Raw genomic sequence first — 20,815 nt, 5'->3', positions numbered from 1 at the left:
TGATCGATCTCCGCGTCTTACTTTCCATAGTCATTTTTATAGTGAATTTATACGAGTAAAGTTACCTTAGACTTCTATTACAGTCTCCTATAAGATTTACTTTTCGGTGGCAAATGCAATGCTTCACAACGCCTACTTTCTACTTGTAAATTTTGCGAAAATGAAGCTGGAATTAGATTATTTATACCGTTGCTGCAAAAGAGGTATTTGTTATTATGGCAATGTAAAAACCATATTAAAATAAGATTGTCGCCACTTATTTCTACTCAGTGAATCCACTAGTCATTTTGCTCAGAGTAATATTCCCTAGTTTCAGATGGTTGTTCAAAGAAAAAAGTAAGTAACCGAGAGACTTTTTAATTTAATTCGAAAATGGTAAGTCGTGGAAAGTTGGTGTGTTCTGCAAATTTGTGAGACTTCTGAAATTGAACAACTTTGTGGAACAGACCAACAACCCACAACTTATTGTTTTAGAATTAAATTACAAAGTCTCTCGGATACTTACTTTTGTCTTTGAACAACCATCTGAAACTTCATGTAAAATGACTGCAATGTTATAATTCCCTTACAGGCAAAACTTCAAGTTATTTGTAGTTCGTCATCCAGGTTTCAGCCAATTCGGACTACCAGAAGCTGAGATACAGCACCCCAAACATGGGCATTTTGTATGGAAAAACAGCATTTGGTTACTAACTTATGTCACTGACTGTACGTACGAAGACTTCTCCAAGGATTCCTCCAGAAATTGTTATAAAGATTAGCCTAATAATTCTCTCACGAATTCGTCTTAAAATTCGTTCAATGATTTCTTAAGATATGCTGATAATTTGAATTGCCCTGTAAAATACTTCAGTAGCACAATAACAAAACTACAAAGAAAGTACTATCAGAAATTTTCATCAGATTCCTTCGGAAAGTTTTGTAATTTCTCCAGATTTTGGGAATATTCCTACAGAATTTTTTCAGGATTTTATTCTAGCATTGGTGAGACTCAAGTAAAAATTATTTTGATTAACCATACAATCATAATCATAAATGAATTTTTAAAGACAAAATCTGGAATGATTTTGTGTGGATTTTCTTGGAAGAACTCCTGTACGAGTCTTTGGCAGATTTCCTATAGTAACAACTGGGGAAATCAGTGGAAGAACTAGTCAAACATATTTTAGAAAACCATGAAAAAGTCTCTTCGAAAACTTTCCTTGTGAAAATTACAGCAAGTAGAAACGTTGCTCAATGATTTTCTGGAGCATACTCTGAAGAAATTGTTCTAAGCATTCTTTGAAAAGTCACTGGAGAAATTTCTGAAGGATTTGGTAGAGGAATCACTAGAGCGAATACTGTACGGAGCTCTGGAGGGGTTCCTGGAAGTATCCCAGAAGAAATCTCTGTAGAAATGACTATAATAATCCTGGAAGCTTTTCCTTTAGGAACATGAGATTACTGAAAAACCTTTAAAGTAGTCGCGATAGTCTCTGAAGGTCTTTTTGGAAGCGATAGAATTTGCAGCAAGATTCACTGCAGATAGGCAAATAGGGGCCCAGATAACCGTAGCGGTAAACGCGCAGCTATTCAGCATGACCATGCTAAGGGTCGTGGGCTCGAATCCCGCGGAAATTTTCTCGATTCCCAGGGCATAGAGTATCTTCGTACCTGCCACAAGCTCTCAGTCAATAACTGTGAAAGTGCTCATAAGAACACTTATCTGAGAAGCAGGCTGTGTCACAATTGGGACATAACGCCAGAAAGAGGCTTTCCATTGATAAATAGAGACTTTTTAAAGTGACCAATTCTTTAAAATTAGACCTACTAAGAGCCCTGTCTTTATTATGCTATTCGGGCCAATTTTCCCAGTGGATGCAAAACTTGAAAAAGGTCCATGAATATTTATCACATTCCTTATGAAGGTTCAAAAAGTTTTTTTTATTAAGGTACCGCGGGGCAAGTGGGTAAATGGGGTAAGTGAAAACAATTGATATATTTTACTGAACACGTGAATTAACGTTTTAAACTCATGCGTAAACCTTTGAAGCCATTGAGAACATTACGATAGGTAAGAGATTTCTGAGATGTTTCAGCCATTATTGCATAATAGAGCAAAAAATTGTTAACCTGTCAACTGTTACTCCGTAACAAGTTGGCGGCGTACAATCTTATTTTAATATTTTCAGTGGAAAAAAGTTGCGGAAAATAATTTCCTGTACCACTTCTCAGTTATCCTCTGTGCCAGTTTCAAACTGCAATAAAAAAAGTTTTAGAATTAATTCGACGTAGACCTGAAAATAACTAAATTGAAACACCGTCAATTTTCTTATCAGGTGGGGCAAGTGAAAAGTTTATCATTAGAGATTGAATTTGTGTTTTCTATTTATGTAGCCATAAGTAAGCATGGTTCGCAATTATCATAGAAAAACATAACGTGCTGATAATTAAAGAAACTCTATACTCAAGCGTTAAAAGCTATTAGAAATCATGGAACTTCTCTAAATGATGTTGCCAAACATTACAATATTAATATGTCTACTTTGGGCAGCCAATTAAAAGGAAGACGTTGACTAAAAGTTGCAATATTAGAGAACACACGGAAATCTCGTGGAATGTCTATGGAAAGCTAGTTCAAAACATAAAAATGGGGTATAAATCTATCCATATAAAAAGATTCTAAATACGTTATTGAAAGATTCCGTTTGATTTCTCCCGAAGAGTTATCCGACGTCATATCCGACTTTCTCAAAAACAAATAACGAGCGGTGGAAATTCTACAGAGCAGAAATGCAATTGCTGTCCTACAATGTAAGAACTAGCATTGGAAATGTTGCAGTTATAATGGTGTCGAATCATTTCAACTAACATAACTGAACAGAAGAAAATTCAAGTGAATAGAATAACATTTTCTTTGTTTGCATGTTACTTATGTCATTGTTCATTGGGAAGCTTTAACAAATGTTAAAGCTAATAAAAAATTGTGAATATAACTGTTTGTTTTTGAATTTATTGTTCAAAACAGTAAACTTTTCACTTGCCCCCTTTTGGGGCAAGTGAAAAGTAAGGAGACATTTTTCAAAAACTTTTTCTGTATTTTTTTCTTCAATTTTTCATTAAAATCAATTTCAGCATGCTGCTTATATTTGGTGGGAGTCTAAAAAATATACACGACCTCATTTGTTTCAATTTAAAGTCTCTAGAATTTGAAGAATCTCAACTATGCGAATTCCATTACCCACTTGCCCCACGGTACCTTATTTTAAAACCAAAGATATATTTGACCATGTGCCCTTATGATTCTGTTCCTGTCACTTTCGTCCCCTTGAGGCCAATATTAATCTGGAATCGCCCCCCTGATATGTAAACCAAATATTTTAATAAGAACAAAAAATGTATTCGACTCGCATATCCAAAGAATCATAAAACAAAAACTATTATGTACATTTAAAAATATTTTCTTAAATATCGGTAACCTGAGCTGTAAATTATAATATCGATTTTAAGAATATCTTGCATACATTACAGGCTACTGATTTAGTTGGTAAAAGTTTGGTCCAATTTCAACTTAACAAATGTAATGTATTCATAGGCGCCTTGTGACGTAGTTGGGGACAAAGTTCTCCAAAACTGAACCAAATGCAATGTTTTCCAAGCAAACGCATTTATTTTTGCATGAATATGTCATATTTGGGTGAACTGCAATGATAATGTTCGCAATTGTTCGTTCTTGAAAGATTTCCCCCAATGAATTATGATTTATCTGCTGTTTCCAAATTTACTGGAATAATTTTCAGAAATTGTGAGTAATAAATGCCTGACGTTTCTAACGCTTATCTTTATCCAATCCAAAAACCCTGAAAATTATATGAAAATCCAGAATGTTTTTCAACTCATATATCAACTCAATTTATCAAAAGGGTGTTTTTCTAACACCCAGAAAAAATCAAATTTTTCGGACGTTCTGGAGGTATAAATCCAACGCTCCTCTGCAATTTCTTCAAGTCTATTTATAAATAGAGTTTTTTTTTGTCTTTGGCATCGCTGGGAACGCGATTTTCGTAGGTTAAATTTTCCAAAATTTGTTTATAAAATGATTAAAAACATCACAAATGGTACTGTAGATTTTTTTTTGTAAAAAGCCGGATGCCAGAAATATTAACTTCCAAACCTTAAAGTTCACATACAAAAAAGATCCTTATATATTGGGCATCTGCAAAATCTCATGAAAATCTCTAATGCTGACCATTCTTTAAACTCACATGATATTTAAAAAGCTCAATGAATAACACAAATATTTTGTGTTTGACAATCATGTAATGTTGTCTATGATAATTTTTAAATGACCATGATTAGAGATATAACGATCTAAGGTAAAATAGTCTTTTGGAACTGATTAACCTTCAGATGTGTGTCCTCCAAAGGTTATGAGTAATTATTTTCAAATGCTCCCATGTTAGTTTTTTCGCCCCCTTTCTGGATTTTCGCCCCCCAAATTCTGTTTTTCAAATTTTCGCCCCCTTGAGCCTGAAAATCGCCCCCATGGGGGCGAATTCGCCCACTTTGGGAATCACTGCTCTACACCTTCATTTCGGCTTACCGCTCATTTCCATACAATTTGACCGAGGTAGTCTGCCGAAATGAATCTGGGCTGTGCCTAAGTGATTTTTTAGTATTATTTTTTGCTTGTTTTAATTTGGGAGGTGAGATTCTGAGGAATGGTTTTCTGGGGATAGAGACCACACTTCCAGTTCTGCTACAAATTAAGAACAAACTTACACAAATATCACCGTTGCGTCCCAAAGATATAGGAACGCCGGAAGCGGGCCATAAGCCTCATAAATGTAAGCATAATCGCCACCGGATTTCGGTATCGCCGTGCCCAGTTCTGCATAGCACAGCGCGCCAATCATCGACAGCAACCCACACGTCACCCAAATCACCAACGAAGTCCCCACGGCGCCAACCTCCTGAAGCACACCCTTCGGTGAGATGAAAATTCCCGAACCGAAGATAATACCCAAGATGATGGCCACTCCTTCCAGCAGCCCCAGTTCTTTCTTCATTTTGACACGTTCGTTTCCTCCGCCGCCGCCATCAATCGTCCCGGAACCGGCGGTGGCTCCATTCTCGATCGGTGGCAAACTCTCGGTTCCCGGGCTGACCAGCACATCCTCCGTAGGAGAGTGCAGCTCTATGGCCGCTCCCCGTTGTTTCAGTACCATTTTGGCGCCTACCGTTCTTTCTGAATCAACTGACTTTTATCGCACTTGGAATGAAACTGGATTCGCAGTTGCTCGTCGCGCTCGTTGAACTGAATTTGCACGCATCGAGTCTCTGGAGTCCTTGGCAGTAGGAGGAGAAGGAGCACGGTAGATCGATGATGCGGTATGATCGCCACCTGTTGATTCTAGGAGCCGTTGGCCGTTGTGGGATGGACCTGTAACGTAGGAGAAAGAATAAAAAGTGGCTATGAGAGAAACGTTGGAGCAAAAAAAAGTACAGTAGCTTCTGGACAACTTGATATTCGATAACATGATATATTCTATAACACGATAGATTTTACGGTCTTTTCCAATTGCCATATATCGTGCTTTTCATAAGTCAAAATTTCCATAACTCGATGTTCCTTTAGTCAATGGCACTACACGTGACATGTAAAAAAAGTACTGAATATATAGAAAATTATATTCGAAAATTCGTTTTCCATATGAATATTCAGAAAATTCCAGAGGATTGTAAAATGTTCAAATTTTAATGAAACCTTCACCATTTGTTTTTCACTACGATTTCTTTACGAGAAAAATATAAAGATGATCAAAATACGGCTCTTTTTTTGTGTTACACAGTGCGGAAATCTGTAGTGGGAATGATATGCGGTTACTTTTCATTATGGGACAATTTGACTTGCAGTTTTTTCTTAATTTTGCCGAACAAACCATATTATCTCAACAGTGAAAACAGCTGAAAGAGCATTGGAAGATATGTTGAAAAATGAAAGTTGAACTCAACTCAATTTTGTCGAAAATGCAGGGAGCTCACTTGCGATTCAAGGAAGCAATGGTAACTTGAATATCGTGTTATGGAGAGTTGACTGTAATTCGCAATGCGTGAGACGGACCCCTGCAGGCTCGAGTGCGCGGCTTTAAGCCGGCTTAAACCAGTCCGGCTGATTGTGAATTGTTGAATGGTAGCATGGGAGTGAGGAAAGACGCAATTGGTAATCAGAGCAGAGGGTTCGGTATATGTAGGTCCATATTGATACAAATACATAACAATGATTATCAACGGCTTTCTGATTGTGGAAATGTGTGGTCATCCAGAGTGGAATTGGTAGCAAGCAGTTCTGAGAGGAGGGTGAATGAGCAACGCATTTTTATGATTATTAAATTCCTGTCTGGCTAATGGATTTATTATCGTTCTCGCTTATGACTCGTTGCTCAACGATCAAGGAATGCCAATTTATTTTCTTGACAATTATCGCGTTCCTTAGAATGCAAGATGGAAGAGTATTTGCTTATATTGTCAAGATGCAAGTCAAGAAATTTATATCAAAAATTAATGCTCTAGAGACGAATTGAACGATCTATCAAAGATCAGCTAGTAAATATAAAGAAAAAGCTACTAATTGAACTTTAACACTTCACTTCAATTTTGCAAAAGAAAAAATAAAATACCAAAATTCACTAGTAGGGCGAGCAAATACCTTTAAACTCTAATATGTTGCTTATCTTGACAGATAGGTCTATTTGGTCGGAGTTCAGACAGACTGAACCAAATGGTTAATGGTTTCAGAAAAAAGTATTCCAAGCACTCGAAACATCCAAATATTTGCATTATTTGCAGTAATAAAGGAACTTATCTATTTGACGATGCATCAGTATATATGAGCAACGGAAAAATCAAAATTGAGGGAGTCCTTAACGTATCGTTAAAACTCCAAAATATCAACTACCGAAAAGCTAAACATTACATATAATTTGCAATTGGATTAGATGGACAAATTGATGTGAAGATTTGCGAAAAAGTTACACGTCTTCTCAGTGAGAATCGAACTCACGACTCCCCGATCTCTAGTTGGGGCGCGTTAACCACTACGCCATGAGAGGACTCATGAACGCATAAGTTAACCTGAATTCGATTTCAGCTCAATAATCACGTGGTCCTCTTTCGCAAAGTGCACCTCTTTCGGAAGAATTAGATGCCCATCCAAACACAACGCTTTCTATATATATCCAATGCCTAGCCCGAGAGCGCATTGTTTTTAAGTATAGGAATAGCACACTACACTAGCCAGCAACTGCGCTGGCTGAGGTTTCTATTGTGTGGGCTTCCAATGGGTCGCGACGTTCTCAAACGACCGGTTACGGAACATGAGTCCGTTGCTCGATAAATACTTGTTTTTAATTATGAATCGTGGTTTACGGCCAACCAGCCGAGTGGAAGTTTAACAACTACCGAAAAGCTAAACATTACATATAATTTGCAATTGGATTAGATGGACAAATTGATGTGAAGATTTGCGAAAAAGTTACACGTCTTCTCAGTGAGAATCGAACTCACGACTCCCCGATCTCTAGTTGGGGCGCGTTAACCACTACGCCATGAGAGGACTCATGAACGCATAAGTTAACCTGAATTCGATTTCAGCTCAATAATCACGTGGTCCTCTTTCGCAAAGTGCACCTCTTTCGGAAGAATTAGATGCCCATCCAAACACAACGCTTTCTATATATATCCAATGCCTAGCCCGAGAGCGCATTGTTTTTAAGTATAGGAATAGCACACTACACTAGCCAGCAACTGCGCTGGCTGAGGTTTCTATTGTGTGGGCTTCCAATGGGTCGCGACGTTCTCAAACGACCGGTTACGGAACATGAGTCCGTTGCTCGATAAATACTTGTTTTTAATTATGAATCGTGGTTTACGGCCAACCAGCCGAGTGGAAGTTTAACAACTACCGAAAAGCTAAACATTACATATAATTTGCAATTGGATTAGATGGACAAATTGATGTGAAGATTTGCGAAAAAGTTACACGTCTTCTCAGTGAGAATCGAATTGGAAGCCCACACAATAGAAACCTCAGCCAGCGCAGTTGCTGGCTAGTGTAGTGTGCTATTCCTATACTTAAAAACAATGCGCTCTCGGGCTAGGCATTGGATATATATAGAAAGCGTTGTGTTTGGATGGGCATCTAATTCTTCCGAAAGAGGTGCACTTTGCGAAAGAGGACCACGTGATTATTGAGCTGAAATCGAATTCAGGTTAACTTATGCGTTCATGAGTCCTCTCATGGCGTAGTGGTTAACGCGCCCCAACTAGAGATCGGGGAGTCGTGAGTTCGATTCTCACTGAGAAGACGTGTAACTTTTTCGCAAATCTTCACATCAATTTGTCCATCTAATCCAATTGCAAATTATATGTAATGTTTAGCTTTTCGGTAGTTGTTAAACTTCCACTCGGCTGGTTGGCCGTAAACCACGATTCATAATTAAAAACAAGTGTCCAAAATATCGCCTAGTCCGGTATGTCTGAACACCGACCATTTCGTCTGCGACTTACAGACTTCTGCAGTGTCGAGTGCTAGACAATCTCGTACAAAATATCCTCCAAACATATCTCAAGCAATGTGTCTAGAGTTCCATCCAGGAAATCCGTCAGCAGTCCAATGCTGATGTCTCTAGTATATTCCGCATGCATTGCTGCAGAAACGCCCTCAGGGATTCCCTCCACATTTCCTACACAGATTCGACTAAATAATTGTCCAATCTTGTCCATTTGATTCCTACTAGAATTCTTCCAAAACAACCTCCAAGAAATCGTTCGAGTCTTCTTATGCAGATTTTCTGTGATTCTAACAGCTTTTTCCAAAATAGGCCCAGCAATCTACCAGGTATGGCTTCACAATTGTTTCCAAGGATTCCCAAGTAACACAGAAAACATCTTCTCGGTCAGTTATTCGAAAATGATGTTATAATCAAATTTTAAAGGTAAAATCCAATACATCTTCTGTTTTAAAACCGTTCTGGCGAAGTTTTACAAGAACAGTGTTTATGTTATATTCCTGAATGTCAAATGTATATATTACTTGAATAAAGCACTCATCATTGCTAAACTTCAGTCGATGGAAATTTAGTTATAAAGTTGCTTTTGAATACATATTTCGTTCATATTTGTTTCATTGTTTTGATAGAGATGTTATAATTATGTTTTTATATGTCATACGAAAAACATATTTAGCATTTGTCTCTTTGACAACTCAGTTTCTCTTCGCAGATGGATGCAGAAACTTTGAAGCAAAACAAAACCTGTGGCGAACAATTAAGTCAATTGATAGTTAATGCAAGCGGAGGATAGAAATGATTGAAAATATACACGAAAATAGTGCGCAAATGAAAGTTCGTCATATGTATATTTTTCAATAAGAACGAGCATTACACATCAACGACGATATTTGACATTTTCAATGAAATGAACAGCTTTTTTATTTGTTGTTTTGAAGACGTACTCGATACGTATTTAAAACTTCATCCAAACACAAAATTGCTTCCAGGCATCTTTCCAAAGTCATGCCATGTTACAGCACCGATCAGAAAAATCAATAACTGTAGAACTTTCATTGCAAGCGATTTACATATAGCAGAATTGCGGTTTTCAGTACGGATGGTCAGGAATGTGTTCGACCCGGCTTAAACTTTTGATGTCTTTCAAATACTACATTCTATTGAATCAAAACATATCAACCAATTGATTTTTTTAGGTATCTAATCCAATAAATATTACGAAGAGTTTTTACCTACCCTGTTGGCATCTGATTGAATCCACCATGTTTATCGCTTGTTCATCCAAAAAAAAAGAATCACACAATCGGATAAATTGCACTGATCACAAGTTGCAATTCCGCATCTCTTAAATGGCGCTTCAATAAACAAGGGGCACAACACTCAGTTACACCAGAAATCTAAAACGGCACATAAAAAACACACACCATACGTGCACAAATATTACTTTATATTTTGAAACTCGTAATTTGATATAACAAAAATCCCAGCTAAATTTAATACAGCAAGGTATTTGTTTTTCCCCACGCTATTTGCACCACTTGAAGTCAATGGTTAATCTCATTTGTTTTTGTTTTTGAGCTGTCAAAACAATTCAGATATCTAATACACTATGTGCACTTGTATTCTAATACGACAAATTACGTCTTGATAACTTGATTACAACTTCTTGGTTATTATGATGTATGATATAACTTTGATATAGCAAATCAGAATGCTATGTGAAGTATGAAATAGGTATTGTAAAACATCCAATTGGACTATGAAAGATGTTTTAAAACTTTCATCGTCTGCGCTCTTTCGGTTATAAAGGTGTATGAAATTTGGTGTTGTACATTCGAACCAAAACAGCGGTGATGTATGAAAGGTGTATTTTGACCACATTTATGACAAAATGTGTTACTTGGGATTATTTCGAGAAACTCTCAAAATTATTGGCGAAATCTCGAAAGGAATACCTATAGATATTCCTATGGAATGAAGACATCTTCGCAAGAATTCTTGACGGATTCGTTAGGAAAATTTTTGACAAAGCCTTGGAAACTCAGAGAGCAATTATTCAAAACACGGCCGCCTGATTTATTTAGAAAGGATCTTTGAAAAATGTCTCCAAAAAATTTGGAAGGAACCTTGTGTAAACTTCTGACGCAATTCCATGTAAATTCATTTAATTTTTTCTAATAAATCACTGTAAAACTTCTTATTATTTTCAAGATAATGATCTAAAACTTCAAGCTGAGTTTTGGAAGTCAAGAAGGATCAAGCCGCAGTTTCGTGAAAGGTATATCAAGGCTGCCAGGAATCGAGCAGTTATCTGGAGGAGAGTACTGGATTTACGTGGAGGTCTTTCGTTTAAACGTATATCAAACTGGGAATCTTCATGTCAAGGAATAGTCAAGAAGTGTGGGGTCAGGTAAGACCAATCGATCAAATTTTCAACGTAAACGGTTGTCTGGTTCATCAGATTTGTGTTCTTGAAAGTGATTTGGATTCATTCTACATTCACCTTAAGGTTTTTAGACATACTGCTGTGATATGTGCTAGTCAAGTTAGTTTCATTCGAATGAAGTTCGTAATTTCCTAGATTGAACTGGTCAACTGTAGAAGGTGTTAATCGAAATGATCGATCACACATCCACTGAAAGCAAATCGGACTGTTTGAAATAAGTCTCAATTCCTCACGTTTCCAGGAACTGGAAACTTTCAACAAGTCCAATTATCGTCATTCAGCTAATCATCATACATATATACCGCCTATGCCTTATTTATTCCAGCATTGTCGAAAGAGGAAATTTTTGCAGCAAACATTGCGCCAAATAATCGATGTCCATTCATCACTCCAAATCAGTGACCCATATCCGTGAAATATTTGGCGCCTTCCAAGTTTTGCGTTCACAATTGTCATATAGAATCCTCGAACGGCTGCACAAGAAAATAGATGCGCATATTGAACCAGAAAAATGCAGTGCTGCGATGTGATTCCGTTGACCATCAGACAATACAATTTGCGTGGGAACGACAGACAAACCGAAACTCGAAACTGACCGTTTGTGGAAGCGTCATTGGAGCTAATAAACAAACAAACAGCTGAGAATCGCTGATGCATTCAAAGAGGAATCGTCATTCAGCGAAAAATATAACTAAATGGAAAGAATGAACCTTGTTTAACGGTTGTGATCTTGACCTTAGCGGTCAATCGTTCTAAATTGATAAATGTAGCCCGTTATTTTTCGTTCGTTCAGACAACTAATCAACCTCGCGGGAAGAAGCCTCGCACGAATGACCTAGACATTTACGCTTGCCGATTGATAATGGATTATGTACGATTCTGGGATGGGTTGAAATTTGTAGTTCGGTTGCGTTGATAATGGAATAATCACTTGGAGTGAGCCAAAATAAGCACCTCGCCGGCGTAATTGGAAGTTTTTCAAATAAACAGATTGTAACAGCTGATACAGAGAGGGCAGTTAATTCTCATATGTCCCATTTACCAGCATGTGAAAACTAAGGCTGGAACGAAGTGTGTGCTCCAATTAAAAATGTACATTTACTGTATTTATGTGCACGCATGCATCGTACGTCGACAACCATATAAAATCCATTGTCGGCGCGACAAAAGTTTGGAGGAAGCTTATTACAGAAAATCGATTTCTCTTGTATTCTTCTGTGTAGGATAAAAGGAATTGAAATAGTAAGCTCGATTTGATAGAGTCCTTATCCTGTTCTTGGCACTTTTGAGTCACATCGATAGAATGCTTTTTTGAAAGCCATAGGGTTCATATTTACAATATGCATTAAAATTTGAATGTTCAGGCTATCCGGCCGAGAAATATTCCCGATGCCAAAGTAATGATGGAAGTGCCCTAATAGTTGTTTACCCTATATGTCCAATTGTTGTAAGTAATAAAAAACTCGGTTATGTTTTCTAGGAACTATCAATCAATCAATCAATATCATAGTTTTGCAATTGAGTGACACATTTGTTGGCAATCGTTTCAGAACAATTCGTATTTTTGAATTAATCTTTTGTCGTCGTCTTATTTGTCACCATTGTAGGGTAAAGCACTACTTGAACACATTCATGATTAGGGTCCTAAAGCCCCGTCCCAATTTCAGTGCCAAACGCTTAAGTTTAGGCCAAAAACACATGTTTACTTAGTTTTCTAATGTTTTCCGTTGGTTTAAGTCCAAAAAACATTTTTTTAGACTTTGTCATACCCTTTGGCTTAAACTCAAATATAGAGTATATTTTCTGTGTTTTCCGTGTCTCTTCCGAAATCTCAGATAGGAACAACCCCAGTGTGAAAACTAAAACCCTTGTGGTGTTTTTGTCGACTCAGCGAACGTCAAACATGATCAAAAGTGTCAAGGTTAATTTATGGACCAAATTTTTAAATTGAAGTTTAAACATGATATAGCCGTTATTTGAGCGAGAAAAAATCCAAAAGTAGTTGCTTTAACATGCTCTTCCGTGTTATTAAATAAAAACAAGATTTCATTAAAAACTTTAGTACCCAATTCGTCATGGGCAGAAGACTTATGTCGATATTATTCCGCCCGAAAATTTGCCGTAAGATGTACTTTTACACGAAGTTTCCAATAACCCATTTTAAGTCTAATAGCTTCGAGGAATCCCTCACGACGAAGTGAATTGAAACTGCCAAGTCGTCGGTTGAAGATAGCAATAAAATTGGTCTGGTTCCATATGCTTATACCTACATATACACATTACAATTGAACGTCACGCCTTACTCTTCAATAATTACAAGCGATGAGCTCATCAGATGAACCCGAATGACGAATCAAGCTTGTTTCCCACAGTTTGAAGATACAGACCATTTAACCAGTCGGCACCATATGTGCCGCTATGTAATACTGCAAAGGCTGATTGAGAATTTCCTAATAGAACAGCAAGTTCAATAAAAAAAAATATTAGCCGGCGTTGAGCAAATTAAATTGAAGGATTTTTCAGATAAGGATACAAAAATTAACAGTTCACAATAAAAGCTATTAAATCATAACTGCGTTAGTGTTTATTGAACACTATCAGGTATTGTTGAATCCGCAGTGGCCAGTCAACGCTCTAACCAAGAGACTGCAATTCTGCTTTGATAGATTCGACCTTGAGTTGGTCGAGGCAAGATCTTTTATAGCAGCCTAAGTATATGACTTTGCCCATTACGTGCTGTTAAAGTGCTCATTGCACTCCACACATAAGAGCAAATATTTCCGCCTGAAAAACGGTGCAGTTTCTACCAAGTGAGTAAAACTGATTCAGCCTTAGCTCACAAGAATATACACGAGAATATGGCCCATAAAAAATGCGAAAATTGTTTGAACGTGAATATAGCATCCACAAGCGTAATTTTCATTGTTTTTGCGAGTGAATGTAATATCTGATTATTGTAGTATATTCTGACATAACTTCGCTATTCAGGACAATTTTTGTCCTGTTTTTCTTACTGTCATATATAATTTAATAAAACAAAGGAGTTTAAAAGCTTTGTCCGGTCAATGTTAGAAACAGCGTCTGATTGTCGTATACTCTGGTGATAAACTTTCCACCTTCGAAAATCACACTTTATTGTTGAAAATGTTAGTTTGTTTGGTATCAGAGGATGGTGGACTTCTTAGAGAACGTGTTTTTCATGGTCACAATAAAATATTTTGCCAGGGTCATAGTTTTGATGGCATTTGCGTCTTATATGTCTGATATGCCTTTATTTTTTATTTTTTAAGAATAAAAAATGAATACGGAGGTCTATAACAGTTTTTTTATGATGAAATTTGTTCCATCGGTTAGAGACAACTTATATCAATACTAGATCATAGGTTTTGAGTAAAACAGAGCCGCTTATCATACTTATATGAAGGTTCAACCTAGGCTCTCGAAAATAATCCGTTTTTTTCGAAAATATGTTTAAGTCTCCAAAGACCCAGTTATGAACCAATTTTATCATTTGATATGGGCGAATGCTGGAGACAAAGCCAGTGAGGAATCTCACGCCATCGTTGATGTTTTAGAACCTTTCATCACAAAGATATTGAGCTCGACGACCGCATGATAAAATATGAAGGTATGCTTCCAATTCTTCTCTGGTAAGGTGGAAGTAACAGTTCACATTTTCTATATAAAAACTATCATGATACATGTTATGACGATTTTCACATTTTTTTATGGGCCATGCTGTACACATGCCAATATTGGTCGAACAACTGATGTGTAAATCTATTTGATATACTTGGATTTGAGGCCCCAGGTTTGACCGAAGGCCATGCAAGCTTTTATAACTCTGAAATCAATGTGAGGTGTCCAAGAAAGTTTAGAATCCAGATCGAGTCCGACATACTTTACTGATCAAAGTTTTTCCAGTCAGATCGTTCAGCAGACCGAAGAGCCTTCCTGTAAGCCTTGCGAGCCGACTTGAACGATTTGGATCCAGCTGAACGGCGTCTGTTCCAACTCCTTCTACATTGTTTCATGAGCCTAGTCAGATTGGAATTCTACCATGGGGTCCCTCTTGTAGTCTTCACAGACCGCAGAGGACATGCTTTTTCAAAAGCTTCCATAATGTAGGATGTTATATACATCCAAATCACTTGAATATTCAATTGACGGAGAATATCTATGAAATTTTTTTGATATACATAGTTCACTTGTGGAAATTGCCTAATTCCGCGCATTTTTAAAACGCTTTTCCATATTCTGCGCAGTTTGGCCACTTTAAGGAAAAATCGATAGAAGTGCAGAAAATATTATGGAATTTTCGGATCTTTGTATGATTTCCAACAATTTTTATATCACTAGATCCACGCAGTACCGGATTTGGACTTCGGGGGGCTCGGGTCAGATCTCTTCACGGGGGCCCTTGATACAAAATGAGCGGGAAGGCATAGGAAAGCTTAGTATTATGAAAATAAGATACTCAGAAAACTCCAAAAAATTATGATTGTAATTGTAATTTAGCAACATCTCCTTCTTTGAAAGTAAATCATCTGTATATAATACTTCGAAAGTTGTAGATTTTTCCATTTCATGAACGACTGTTTTGCAAAGTCGTTATTGAAGCAATATGCAAATCGATTACCTATTTTATTTCATTGTTTAGAAATTTTGTGATTTCTTACCTTTATTGTAACACAGAATGATCCCAGCGCGACTGGACTAAACTATATAGTTTTTAAATGCATAATTTGGTTTTCGTCACGGTAAAGAAAAAAACGATTGTCTAGCGTTTCTTTAACCAGATAATCAACTAGTCTTTGTGGAACAGAAGCAATAGCTTTCAGAGAAGCACATAAGCTTCAATATCGGTCGATTAACAACTTCCAGAATTAGCTATATGAGCCTTCTCCAAGACTGAAGTCTTAGTTCCTTGCTTTATTATTTCAATGTTCTAAAAATAGACAACAGTATGGAAAAACTTTTCACGCTTAGACAACTTGCAGATACAGCTATAGTCTTTGCAAGTAGCCCTCGAGCGGAAATCTTACAAAGACCATAGCCAAATTACATAAATCCACTTAGGCTAGTAATTTAGAGATCGGGAAAAATATAATTGAATTTAAATTCTGTAGATTTGCGTAAAAATTATGGTGAATTCTAAGCTTTCAGTGTTTTGCAATATTTAATGAATTCTGTAAATTTGTGTCAAAATTTTTTGAAAATTCTAAGCTCTTAGTAAAATTGCAATATTTTAACAAAACCATGAGAATATTCATTCTAAATTATTGAAATATCTAAATTCCGGTAGAATCTCAGATATATTTGATAGATTAATAGGTTCAGTACTCTGAAAGTAAAATCTGGAAAATCTATGAATTACTGAGTATCTTCGTCTTTCTATGATCATTCCAGGACATATAGCACTGTAATTTTGACAGTATTTATCTAGAAATTTGTAACAGTTTGCTGTTATTAACCCGAGAAGAATTTTGTAGTTTATTGTATAACCTTGATACGAATAGAAGGTTTTTCATCGATACTTAAAAATACAGACAATATTCGCATTGAATTTTCTACTAATTTTAAACTAAAATAATCTCATGTCATAATATCTCTGTAAGAGATCGCATCGGATTTGTATTTTCAATTTAAAATCGTTAGCGTAAAAAACAATTTGTTTAATTGTGTTTCATTTTTTTTCAATTCTCGGGGGCCCGCTTCATCGGGGGGCCCGGGGCATTTGCCCACTTGGCAACCCCCCCCAAATCCGGGCCTGTCCGTTTTTATCAACACTATCGGCTATTTTCAGTTGACAAAAACGGAATAATTTTCTTAGATATTTTTTTTTGCAAATATCAATAGAAAATGGCAGTCTTAACAGGAAAGTACGCGTTTTCATCAGATACATGCTTACTATTGATGACTGAGGGCTGTGAGAAACTTTTAGATCGTTCGTAGTGAAATTTGATTCAATCAATAAATATGATTTTGCGATTCCTTAACGGTTATAGTTTTCCTTTTGGTCAGAATGTTAATAGATGTAATATGAAGTTTGAGCTTTATTACAACGTCTTTGCTCTAAAGGTTACCGCTTCTACTTATAGGAAAGAATACCTTGAGTTCATTCCGTAACGGAGCGTGACAAAAACGGAACATACCTGTATTATAACAATTTCAATGTTTGAGAAAAAAAAATATATTTTCGGGAATATTAGCACTTCAGTAACATATGTATTTTGAAACGGTATTAACTGTGAAGTATATTCGAAGCATTATCTGAAAGCTCATATAGCCAAGAGACAATCAAACCAGTTAGTAAGGTCAATTTAAGGATGGTTCATATTGCCCCGTGTGATCCCATTGCCCCCACTGCCCTTATCATCTTTCAGATAATGCTTCGAATAAACTTCAATCGAATATCCGTAGAGTGGATATATGAAAACGAAAATAACCTGTAGCCAGACAAATTTACGTGGGTTATAGCTACGCGTCAGTCCCCCAAGGAATTTTGGAACATCTCTGGATCCAAATGACCAATGGTCAATATCAAACACAGATTCGAAAATTAGAAAAGTTTTTTGAGAACATGAGAAAAAATGGTGCAAAAATATCGAGAAACAAAACAATATCGCAAAAAATGAAGCTGCTAGTAGAGGGGTTGGTAAACTTTTATCAGAAACTATACATTCAATTACTCTATAGGTACAAATCCGTCCAAAGCGAATAATTAGAATGCCATCAAGATTCGAACCGTACATGGCACTCCAGAAATAAGAAGGGAGTAATCCAGTGGTAGCACCGTAGCTGTTCGAGTGTCGTGTCACATCGACGAATCCCTCGGTGCAGCATAGATCGTCACTGGTGGTGAATGGAAGGCAACGGAAGGCCGATGACGAAACGGTTCGTATCACGCACCCAATAACCGAAGTTTAATATGAAATGCATCGGCATAAAGCTCGAACGGAGCCGAGAAACAATCCTGAACCTAATCCCAATTATATGTTAAATATTTAGAGTAATAAATGTAGTTTGGGTGTTAAATAAACTTGTTATGTAATGTGTAATGGACTATTGTAAATAAATTGTGTGAAGGTTAAATTGATGTGTTGAGTTTTGTGGATGAAACCAAAAGGGAAAAACCCACCAAGGTGCTCAAGAATCAGTCAACCGACGCCCATTAAATCCACCAGACGTCCACCTCAGCCACCAAAAGGAACCGCTATCGTATAGCCACCAAATACAATCCACTCGGAAGGAAGGTTAAGCACCAGTTCCCAAACAGTAGCAGTTTATGTTTACCAACTCCGAGACTTGCTCTTCAGTATCAACTCTGAAAAGAGTGATTCCACTAACAGTCGCAATTAATTAAATAAAGATTAATTCAGAATATGATAGACTCAAAGTAAATGCGATTATCTGCAAGCATTTTTAGACGAAAAATAATCGGAGGTATTCCTGAGGAATCCCTAGAAAAAATCATGGAAAATACCTTGAAGAAACTCTTGAAAAAAAAAATCTGGATAAATTCCTGGAGGAAACTCTTGAATAATTTATGAGGACTTTCTGGAGGATTCTTTAGAAAAAATCCTGAAGATATACAAAAATTGACTGGAAAATTTGTAGAAAGAAGTTTCCGAGGGAGTCTGAACGCTATTTTGTTTAGGATGAAACGTCTTCTTATGAAGTTATGTTAGACGGCAGAGATGAACCAGCCTCTGGCTGAAAATCTCTCTAATAATAATTAAAAAACAAAATGTTAGACGAGTTCGTAACCTGACAATATAATAACAGAAATACATAACGATATATATCACAAACACGATGCTGACATTTGTGAAGAAGTCGGATTGAATCCATGCTCTAGTAGATTACCACTGTTCTGGAAGGGAATTTTCATTTCCGGTCTAATGCATCAACACAGGTCTGAAATAACGGAAATAACTCTGCTACATAGATTTTAACAGGCCATCAATTCCATCTTTTCAATACGCAACATTGTCACTCAATCGAATCTTTTCCTGTGATAGTCATTCCAACAGCATGCCGAACGTCGGACGATAAGCACCGAGCGCGTGTGTTCAAGATTATTAATAGAAAACTGACAGGCCAACTTTTACCGCAGCACTATTATCATCACACATCACATTTGATATCAAATTCGAACCTTTTGAACACAGTCAATTGAATCGACCATCAGTACCTAGCATATATTGAACTGATGACACAGCTTATAAAATAAGCACCTTCCAGAGGCAACATTGTTGCTTCTGGTTGTCTGATGCAAAAGATTGGCCCAAGTGACGGTTGAGGGGAACAGTGCGTAATTATAGTTATCTCAAGCAATGGCAGTTGCAATTGCAGCCAATGCATTCAACGTCAGCAAAATACGTATGGTGATGAGTGACGCACAAGCAATGGGAGTTCAATAATCTCCCCCTTCGGAAGAAAAAGGAAATCACAAAGGTAGGCGACAGACCAGATTGTTAAAAGCCACCCATCCTCTGCCTTGCGTGGGAATCAACCTACTCTAATTCCGGGAGTAGCTGATGCAACTACGATAGAATATTTCATTAGAATGGGTTCTAAACTGTTGTTGTAACAATATAATCTAAGAAATGAGTATTTTGAAAGCTTTCTGATAACAAAAGCAAATGAACATCAGTTAGGACAAGCAGAAACCCCTTGTGCAGTATAACAAAATACGCCTTAGGGGCCGTCCATTAATTACGTAAGGGTTTATGGGGGGAGGGGGGGTTCGAGATTTCTTACGCGCCAAACAAATTATTTTGAAATTTTCATACAAAAAATCTTACTATGGGGGGAGGGGGGGTCTAAAAACTGCCAAAATTGTCTTACGTAATTAATGGACCGCCCCTTACTTGTTCATATGATAAATTTAAATCCTAATCCAATTTCCTTTACGGATTTGTATATGCTTAACCCCTATCGAATTCCCCTTCTCCGAGACCATTCTATCCAAACGTTTGAGGTTATGTTCCTTCGTGGAAAACCCCTTGGTGAAATTTTCCACGATGTTTCTACTCTTTTCCCCTAGTATAAAAAACTCACCTGGTCAAAGAATCTGCTACGTCGTCAACGATTCGATCTCCCTGCACTTGAACAAACAGCACTTCGATTCAGAGTATTCGATCACTATGGAACAGTATTAGCACATTTTTTTTCTCAACACCCGGAATTGATCACGTCCCGAAAAAAATCGCACAAGCACAAGAAATTAGTGAGCGCGTTTCTTCTTTCTAAATGCGCCGCACTTCTCCACACACGTTTCACCGAAGAAGACAGTTTTCTTTTCTATTTTGCGGCCGTCCACTCGAGCGGTTGCGAACGAAATGAAACACCGAAGAAGCGAAAGGACGATTATTTTCTGATTGGTCTTTTGCTTCGCTGTTTCTTTCTGACTGTCCGTTTTGCAGCTGCTGTGGTTTAAAGAGTGGGTGCGGGAGGACCGGAGAGGGGTGTGTTGTTTTGCATTTTCTGCTTTCTTTTTTGTTCCGTCTCGACGTCTCCTCGGCGACCAACACAAGCGAACGGTATCGATGCAAAAAAGAAAAAAAGGCATCAGTACCGGTGCGCGTTGCACTTTTTTGACAGCCGGAATATTTTTGTTTACGAAAGCTCATGGGTTAGCTTGTGGGACGAAAGTTGGCTTGAGAAAGGATACACGTTGACTGAAATGGAGCCAAAAACGTAAAGTAATATGCTGTTCCGCTCAAGAAAAGTAAAGATTTCTGCGAAAGTAATTGTCAAGAAATTTTCTACACTGACCTCCAGGGCTGTTAGTATCATGACCGACTTGCGATAA

At 37.2% G+C, this 20,815-nt stretch overlaps 1 protein-coding gene across 1 annotated transcript in view; it reads right to left on the bottom strand.

The window, feature by feature from the left end:
• The window catches only part of LOC5574983 (Y+L amino acid transporter 2), a 29,761-nt gene extending 9,319 nt beyond the window's left edge, over positions 1 to 20,442 (bottom strand). The window contains exons 1-2 of the mRNA XM_001655406.2: positions 20,062 to 20,442; positions 4,762 to 5,422 (exon numbers count right to left, since the gene is read on the bottom strand). Coding sequence (XP_001655456.2) covers positions 4,762 to 5,207 — 446 coding nt within the window. The 5' untranslated portion in view covers positions 5,208 to 5,422; positions 20,062 to 20,442. The remainder of the gene's footprint in view (positions 1 to 4,761; positions 5,423 to 20,061) is intronic.
• Positions 20,443 to 20,815: the final 373 nt, after the last annotated feature.

This window comes from Aedes aegypti, chromosome 1 (genome assembly GCF_002204515.2).
Source record: "Aedes aegypti strain LVP_AGWG chromosome 1, AaegL5.0 Primary Assembly, whole genome shotgun sequence".
Lineage (NCBI taxonomy): Eukaryota > Metazoa > Arthropoda > Insecta > Diptera > Culicidae > Aedes > Aedes aegypti.
The sequence above is the reverse complement of the archived record's forward strand: the minus strand, read 5'-3'. Positions and strand labels throughout refer to the sequence as shown.